Source organism: Myotis daubentonii, chromosome 4, assembly GCF_963259705.1.
Source record: "Myotis daubentonii chromosome 4, mMyoDau2.1, whole genome shotgun sequence".
In the NCBI taxonomy this organism is placed as follows: domain Eukaryota; kingdom Metazoa; phylum Chordata; class Mammalia; order Chiroptera; family Vespertilionidae; genus Myotis; species Myotis daubentonii.
In genome coordinates this window covers 47,321,155-47,330,287 of record NC_081843.1, presented here as the reverse complement: position 1 = coordinate 47,330,287, position 9,133 = coordinate 47,321,155, and the positions used below count along the sequence as shown (strand labels likewise).

The 9,133-nt window shown below is 48.1% G+C and overlaps 1 protein-coding gene across 5 annotated transcripts in view; it reads right to left on the bottom strand.

The window, feature by feature from the left end:
• Positions 1-4,979: 4,979 nt before the first annotated feature.
• The window catches only part of SEMA6A (semaphorin 6A), a 128,546-nt gene continuing 124,392 nt past the window's right edge, over positions 4,980-9,133 (bottom strand). For all 5 annotated transcript variants that reach the window (XM_059693832.1, XM_059693835.1, XM_059693834.1 and 2 more), the window contains one exon: positions 4,980-8,286. In XM_059693832.1, the coding sequence (XP_059549815.1) occupies positions 7,091-8,286 (1,196 nt within the window). In that variant the 3' untranslated portion in view covers positions 4,980-7,090. The remainder of the gene's footprint in view (positions 8,287-9,133) is intronic.

Sequence of the window (9,133 nt, the reverse complement as noted above, 5' to 3'; positions counted from 1 at the left end):
CAGCTCATAGGAGGACCTACCAAAATAATGGACATGACTATGTCTGCCAACTGAAATCCCGCTAATGTTGATTGTCATTGTTATTGACAGTGGCAAGCCCTGCCCCTCATGGGTGTACACTTTTCATTTTTTATGAAATAAACCTTAGCCCTGGGGTTGAGATTTATGCTTTTGTGCTGACATGGGCTAGGTGTGCAAAATGTTCAGCATCCACACCAGAGAACTGACACTGTTTGCGAGATCAGCTCACTTTCTCACCACCCTGCGCCATGGAAGGGCAGCTGTCACGAAGAGCAGGCAAAAAAGAGAGCCTTTGGCTCTCAGGCAGATTTTCCATCATCTTCCTCATCCCAGGAAACCCCAGGGAATCCTGCCCGAGTTTCTTTCGTGCGGGCTTCCTGGCATTTGATATCGTGTCCAACGTCCCCTTCAGCTGTCTTTTATTTCTTTCTGAAAATCACCCATGAAAAATGCTTCTGATTTCATGGTTCCCCACTTCTTCCCTCCATTAGCATCGCTTTATTTGGACCATTATTGCAACCCGTTAGCAGGGCTGATGACTTGCTCTGGAGATGATGTTAAGGATTCTCAAGGGAGTCTTCATCGGAAGGTGATTAGGAAGAATAAAAACGTTGCTAGCCACCTCAGTCAGCGTCGGTGGGCTGTCAGGGACCCATGCCCAGGCTTCCCTGCAGAGACCTTGGTTCCCCTAAAACTGTAGTTTAGGACGGTTCACATTTGATCAGAAAGTACTGACTGTAACACATGTTTTACCAGGAAAAGGGGTGAAAGACGTGGGTTCTGAACACTGTGACATTTTGGGTGTTAGGCACCCAGAGGAGAAAGGCTCCTGAAAGCATTTTCTGTGCACGTGTGTGTGCAGGGATGTTTGCAGAGGGAGACGGGGAACTCCCAGCTACTCAGCTGCCTCTCTTGATTTGCTCCAATTTCATTTCCATTTGCTAGAGGGACATCTGCACATTTTTCTGCCCAGCCAACATTTAATGCACATCAGTTCAGCCCTAACCCTCTGCTGAGGTCATCCACCCTCCACCTCCAGGCATCCCAGGGGGTTAGAGCTAAGGAGACACAATACTCTAAATGGAATATTGAAGATCCCCATCTGTCTGGCAGTCCCAATCGATAAATGTGAGCCCTTCCTTTCCAATCCTGTATATGTGACACGTCACCACCTGGTTTGAAGAGAAGCGTGAGATCTGGGTTTCTAAGGGTTACTGAGTCTAAGCGCCCAGCTGTCACAGTGCTCGGCCAGAACAAGGATTATGCTCTTAATTATGTTATTCTGTTACTAACGGGTTCTTTTAAATTCCCCCCACTCCTTTCCCCTCAAGCAAAACCACCAGTGTCTGAAATTGTAGGTGCCTTTCTGACACTTTTACTTCACTTGCTGAACGACTGTTTTTGAAAGAGCTTTTGTTCAGGCAGTCAAACCTAGGCACCATGATTCTGGGGCATCTAGTTTGGCTTCTGCCAACTTATGAGGCTGAACGAGACCAGTTTGTGTTTACGAACAGAGCGCTGAAGGAAAGCAAGCAGGTCTGATCCCATGAAACACCTCACCCGTTGGTTGCATTGAGTGGGACAGCTACTCCTTAAAGCCAATAGTTTAAAAACACCCTGCAGAAACCACCGACCCTGTTACAAGCAAGCAAGCAGGCACAATTAAAAAGCTGGGTTGTCTGAGGCACTTCAGCCTGAGCAGGACATCCCTGGGGACCCAACTAACACACAGGCTGCACCTGTTCAGCCTCCGTCACCTCTCCTCAGACCAGAACAAAGCTGACTGCAGCAGAAGCCACCCTACCAAGTATCAGGTTGCACTGCAGGGACTGTCTGCTTCCAGCCAGTGTGATCTGAGCTCCAGCCCACCCTCCCCTCTGCCCAGATGAAGGGATTTGGGATGCCTGAAAGGGGGAGGCGGTGGTGAGGCGGGTAGGAAGGGCTTCCTGTGAGAAAGGATGACTGAGTGAGACGGAGAAGCTGTCTGGGCTGAGGGGGTCTCAGCTTCCCAGCTAATATTGCTCAAATGAGGTGAATGAATGGTGTGGGTGTGGGGGAGGGGTAAGAGACAGATGAATTGTCTTCAGAAGAGCTGTTCTACCACCAGGTTTAGGATTGTGGGCACACAATGTGACTGCACATCCCTTCACTCAGAGGACCTCAGCTTCCTCATATTTTATTTATTTTTAAAAAATATATTTTTATTGATTTCAGAGAGGAAGGGAGAGGGAGATAGAAACATCAATGATGAGAATCATTGATCAGCTGCCTCCTGAACACCTCCTACTGGGGATCGAGCTGGCAATGCAGGCATGTGTCCTGGCCTGAAACCGAACCATGATCTCCTGGTTCATAGGTTGATGCTCAACCACTGAGCCACACCAGTCGGGCAGCTTCCTCATTTTTTAAAAGAAAGGATTAGAGTAACTGTTGGTCATTCTCTGTTTTACATTTGGGTGTAAGTAGATAGGGCAAACCTTTCAGTTATAGGGACAAGATCTTTCTGGCAAAAGGGGGTGTTTCCTAAAGAATCCTATGTTGGATGGGGAGTTTTCACTTGTGTCCTCTAATAGCTTGGCACGCCATTGGCACATCACCCAGCAGCCTGCAGTCTCTACCTGGACCAATCCATTTTTCACATTGCTGCCAGGTAGCTTTCTAAAGCACAAACACATGTGTTTGCTGCTTCATACACTCCAGAGATGCTCCACTGCCCATCAGCCAAAATCCTAGCACAGGGTAACCAGGCCCCTCCTGGTCTTGGCACCGACCCCCTTTCCCAGCCTTGTCCCACAGGCGCTCTCAGGCCCTGTTCAAAGCCAGCCAGAACTTTCACTTCCCAAACACAGCACACTTGGTGCTTTTGCACAGGTGAGCCCGTCTACGGGGGCTAGCTGTCCAGAGAACTCATTCTGTAAGAACCAGCTCAACGGCAGCCTCGTGCCCCAAACTTCTGGGCCACTTCCTCCCAAAGGCAGTTAGAGGCACATCAGTCTGTCCTCACACAGGAGGAAGAAGGAGCCATATCCTAATCCAGTGGTCGGCAAACTCATTAGCCAACAGAGCCAAATATCAACAGTACAAGGATTGAAATTTCTGTTGAGAGCCAAATTTTTTAAACTTAAACTATGTAGGTAGGTACATTGTTATTAACTTAATTAGGGTACTCTTAAGGTTTAGGAAGAGCCACATTCAAGGGACCAAAGAGCCGCATGTGGCTTGCGAGCTGCAGTTTGCCGACCACGGTCTAATCCATTTTGTGCCTGACAGTGCCTGGCCCTATGGGTGGGATTTCAGAATCTCAATTGGAAATGACGTATCAAAGGCGACTAGATTACTACAGGTGTGAACTGAGGCCCCACCCCAAAGCTTTCCACACTCAAACTGACCTAAGACATTAAAAAAATTAGTGCAGAAGGTCAAAAGTAAACTATTGTAGCTGAGGACTTATTTAAATAACTTTTAAAAATATCTCAGAGGGGGAAAACCTGACCTAGGTATTTCATAATGCTATTCTGCAAAGTAAAAATCAGGTGCTGCATCCCAGATTACTTCGAACAGTGTCTTCTGGGTTACAAGAGATAAATGCTAACAAGGAGTGAAATCTGGCACCTACCACCTTATTAATATGTAAAAAGGCTGAAGTCACATCTGTGCAAGGATCTATTTTTAGTGGACTCTACATACTAAAATCCTAGCTTTGATCTCTTAAACTATCAAGCCTACCATAAATGTTTGATGATGAACAAGCCCATAAAAAGAAAATGCATAAAATGAATAGAAGGAGTCAGTGCGTGCTCTGCCTTTTAATTACCGGTGGCTTCTGTACAATCCTGCTCCAGGCTGGGTGCAGGCAGAGAAAACACATCAACAATTTTTTTTTTCTGGAAGGGGGAAGGGTATGGGCACTGCAAACAAATGGGTCTAACTGCATTATTACTCATGCACTGGAAGCCAAATAGAGATGAAGGAAAGAGTGGACTGCTACCCCAAAAGTGTGAAACTTAAAAAGGGGAAAATTAAGAGATAAATAAAAGCATTCAGGACACAAAGGATAATGAACAGTCTTGTTTTATTACTTTAAAGTAATAAAGAGCCTTTTTGCTTGCTTTTTTGTTTTTTTCCCCTTTTTTCTTTTCTTTTTTACAACATACATTAAGTTGTGAATCAGATGTTAAGGGATGTGGAGATGGAAGGAAAGTTGGTGACATCACAATATTTTCACAAGTTTACAACAAATATAAATCTGAGTTTGTTGCATCTACCAGTGTCTAGCAAGGGTGGAAAGCAAAGGCACACTCAGTTTATGGACCCTCCCCCCACACGGGGTGGGGAAAAGAAAAGGCGGAAAAATACTCAAATGCAGAAGACCAGCTCAATACACGTAGGCATTCTAGGGTCAACACTGCAAGTGATGGGTTGTGGGAAGTAGGGGTGTGGGTTGGAATTTTGACACGGGTCTCCATAACACAGCTGAGGCAATGACGTCCACACATGGGGATGAGACGGTGGGCACTGCCCCGTCAATACTCCTGGGAGTCAAGCTTGGGGAAGAAGGGAGCAGGGTAATATACACCCATCACTTTCCTAAGCTCCGCATTTCTAAAGAAAATCTAATGGATAAACCAATATCTAGGTTTCTAGCTAAAAAAGACTTCATGGTTTCAGGGTAGAGTTCACAGAATGTGAGCATTGACTCCACTAACAAAACAAAAACATAAGGACACAAAAACAACAAGGATTACTCCAAACAACAGCAAAATGGCAAGAGATGTTTGGGACAAAAGGTCGTGTGGGCAACTTTGCCACACACCTAGGTCTCTCTCTGATTATGGAGGCATCTCGTTTTTACCAGCCAACTTGAAATTGCCCCAAATTGTCGTTTTAGAAAGTTTTTCTTTAAAGACAAAACTAACCCCAGATCAAACGGGAAATAAAAAGACAAAGAGACCACCAAATATGTTTAACTGTTTAAAAAACAACAACCAGCAATGCTCACGGTTTACAGTCTGTTGACAAGTCTTTTGTTCATGGTAAACAAAAGTCCCTTCGGTGTGCTTGCGCTAATGAAAACCAAGGGGAAAAACACCCACCCACCCCACCCCCTACAAACCATAACAACAAAAAGGTAAAGAAATTAAAAAAAAATTAAAAATCTTTTGCCCCAGTCAAGGTTTTTGCAGCATCCATTGTAGTTGGCCTTGCACTCGGAGTTACTCATTAATCACAGCAGGGACCAGCCTGCCTGCATCTATTTCCATGTTATTTCTTTGTGTGCATCGCTTGCATGCGCTGAGCACACGGCCTGGAGACTCCTCCCAGATGCCTGCCCAACTGCACACGGCGTGTTCTCCGGCCAGTGAACCTGGCAGAAATAAAGACTGGGACTTTAGTCCTTTTTCTGCTGGCAAATGAGGGTATTACCATGTTGAAATGATCTGAGAATCTAAGGGAAGCGGGGAGCTCTAGAGGGAGAAGGGATTTGCCACCCACAACACTAGGGTCCATGTTTATCAACATGGCCAAAGGGTGGTTGGAGTTGGCACGACTAGAAGGAAGTGTGAACTGGAGGGTGTTGTGCGCCCAGCTTTCCCAGGCTGTGAGAGTCTAAGCATCACCGCTGCATTCTTCTTCTATCTGCTGGACAGCTAATCCTCCAGAGGACTGGAGTGGGGTGAGGCAAGGGTTAAATAAATATCTGTATTTCAAAAGGAGGGAAAAGTTTATCATAAATGACAGTTTACAAGTGTACACAACTCAGGGTGTAAGGCACAAATTTACATGTGGAAAACAGGCTATTCACAGATGTAATCCCATGAAAAACCTGTGTGATCAAACCATTAATTTATGTAAGATAGCAGCCAGCGTATTAATTAGTTCACACCGTTTGTAGATTTTGTTTGCTGTCTCACATGCAAGGCGAAATGAGATGGCATATCACAAGCTGGTGCCTTCGCAAGAAAGTAGGAACCACTGACAAAGCCATGTTGGCAGCAATGAGACATGGCTGTGCCATTCTAGAAGTTCCTCTCCTGGTTGCTTTAGAAGTTAGGATCTGGAAGGACTTTTAAACCGATTACATTTTTGCATGTTATAGCACAGAGATTTCACCAGCAAATTAACTGGCAGATTTAAATAAATACTTCCCTCTTAACTTTCTCCTTCAGCTAGAGATCAGACAGTCCAAACACAAAGCTCAGATTCCAGCTCCAACTTATTTACTCAGTGAATTTATTGTAAAAATAAAGAAACTCAAATTATTCCAGTTAATGGATTTCACGTTAAATAGTGTAACTTCAAGGGGCTTTCTGAAGAGCTGTTCATAGGGTGGTGTGTGGAAGAGTCCATTCCTTAAGGAAAAACAAAGGGTGAACAATAAATAAAGTTACTTGCGTTAACGGTCACGTTATTTCATTAAAAGAGAGGAGCAGAAATCTATGACATAGTTGCCCAACATGGCATTAACCTGCTAGAACAGAAAGCTGTAACACTGGTGGGCATTTCACAGTATCTGCGCATAGTAAACTTCTGCCATTGTTAAAAGTCTGAGTTAGAATTATCAATGAATTCCTTTGTCTTTTTAACTTGCGTGATTTAAAAAAAAAAAAATCTATTTGTGTTTTGCAAGTTGGAACGCTAGCCTACTTTGGCAGCGCCCTGTGCAGTCACGGACAAAATCCTGCAATTGCTGTTCACCTCTGTGTGACTGTGTGAGTGTCTGTGTGTGAGTGTGTGTGTGTCTCTCTCTGTGTCCGTGCGCACATGTGCACACGTGTGGGGGTGGGTGGGTATGTGCTTTTGGCTCATGTTTGTGATGATAATTTAAGTCTTTCGTGAGTACGACCTGTAGCGGGGAGTGGGGGGAGAGTGAAGGAAGAGAATGGAGGTGAGTCCCGCGTCGCAAACCTTCACCAAACCACGTGGGCCACTTGGCGAGTCCCCCCCGAATCCCAGAGGCCCAGCGTCCGGGCGCTGCGCGGCCCTCTTGGTCTGGTGTGCACTCAGGCAGCGGAGAACCGTGCGGGCGCAGCGCGCCTCGCCTTTCCTGACACCTGACCATCCCCTGGGATTATGTACACGCATCGTTGGGCTTCATGGAGGTGGAAAGGGGGGCAAAGGTAGGTTTGGGGGGTACGTCCGGCTTTAGCGAGGGGGTGCGCTTCAGCCCCGACCTGGTCAATGAATTGTAGGCGTTGAGGCTGGGCTGCCTCGAAACAGTCACTGCCGGACCCGCCGTCTGGGAGCCGTGCACCTGGATGGAGTCCACCCGCTGCGGGGCGGGGGGCGGGTTGTCTCCCCGGCCAAAGCTCTGGTTTCTGGAGAGGTGCGAGGAATTGGAGGAGTTAGTATTGTTTCTTTTGAGAGTGGTGGCCTGGTGGCTTCTGGTGAGCGAGTTCGTGGGGTAGCTCCTCTTATAGTCAAGCCCGTAGGAGGAGGAGTGGTGCATCTCCAGCCGCTTGCTCAGGCCGCTCTGCGACAGGGAGGCTCCCGGGGGGCCCAGGGAGGCCTCCCGCTGGGGCACCTTGGGGGGCAGGCTGTCCAGGTTCTCCACGAGGTTCACCCCGTGGTTGGGACTCTTGCTGCTGAGATGTTCCTTGATGGTCTTATACTCCAGGGTGGCCGCCTGGTCCTCCAGGGCCAGCTGGGCCACCTCGCTCATTTTGGGCTGGTCCACGTACTCGTGCTGGTAGCCCTGCTGCGTGATGGGCAGGACCACCACGCTGGGGATGTGGCTGGGGGAGGCCCGGAGGGGCAGGTCCGTGGGGATCACGGGGGAGCCCATGGGAGGCATGTCCTTCGTGCAGGCGTTGATGAGGTTCTGGTTTCTCTCCCACTCGCGGCTGCCGCGGCTGGGCTTGCGCTTCTGCTGCAGCGTCGGCGTGGACTCGGGGGTGGGCAGCGCCGCCAGGTCGAGGTGGTGCTGGTCGGCCTTGATGAGCATCTTGGCCGTGCTGCCGGGCGCGGCGAGCTTGCCGTTGTGCATGAGCGGCGTGAGGATGGCCTCTGGCTTCGGCTCTTTGGACTGGGTGTCCCCGAAGAGGCCGCTGAGCTTGGTGACGCTGCTCATGGAGCCCCTGCGCGAGTGGCTGAGCTCCTCCTTGCGCTGCGCCGAGGACCCGTCCTTGCGCCGGTGATCGCACACGCAGTAGACCACGATGCCGGAGAACACGGCCCCCATGACAAACGCCAGGATGACCGCGATGGCCAGGAGGGTGACAGGAACCAGCTGGTCCTGGCCTTTGAGGTAACTCTCGCGAATCACTCCTGCAATAGACATGGCACGTGGCGTTAGGAAAGGACAGGACACCGCGAAGCTGACTTGTGTGAGGCAGTCACCCTGTTAATGAGTAACAGTAATAAGTGACAATAGCACCTCAGCGCAGCTGCCAAACATTAACTAATCAATCCTTCCCCAAGGCGCCCCCCCCCCTCCCCCCAAGTATGTAAATAGACTTTATTTGTTGCCTTTGTGTTCTGAAAAATGCTTCTCCCTCTCAAGTCCTCCCTCTTTCTACTTGGCTTCACTCCGTGGAATATGGCAGTTTTGTCGTTTCCAAAATTCAGCCCTTTGCCCCTCTTCATCTTTTCTCAATCTTCCCCTCATAGAAGGAGGACAAGCCAGATATTTTGAGTCAGGGGTAGAGGCAACAATTCCACCCACGGTAAACGAACAAACTACACAATACTTCAGGCTTCCAGAGTGTTTTCTGATGACTTCCTGGTGGGCATGAGGGCCTCTATTTGGAGAAAAGCTACATCTATTTGCCTTTCAAGCAACTGGAGGAAAGTGTGTCATTTACAGTGAAAGAAAATAGCTGAAGCCCACAGATTACAAATGTGTGCTGATTTTGCATCACCCTTTCAAACAAACAAACAAAACCCCCCACGCACACCCAAATTCAGGTAAATATGCTGAATATTTGAGTTAAGCTCTTGCCTTACTTGAACTAAAAGGATGGTTAGAAAAGGAGAGGGGCCATTTGGGGCCCTGAAGTGGGTTTGAGAAGTGTCGCGTCTCATTATGGCGGCCGCAGTTGGCTGTCACGGTGAGATTCTTCAGCAGAGCTAATCCATTTAATAAAAGTTATGTCACTACACCCGTCAGTAATCT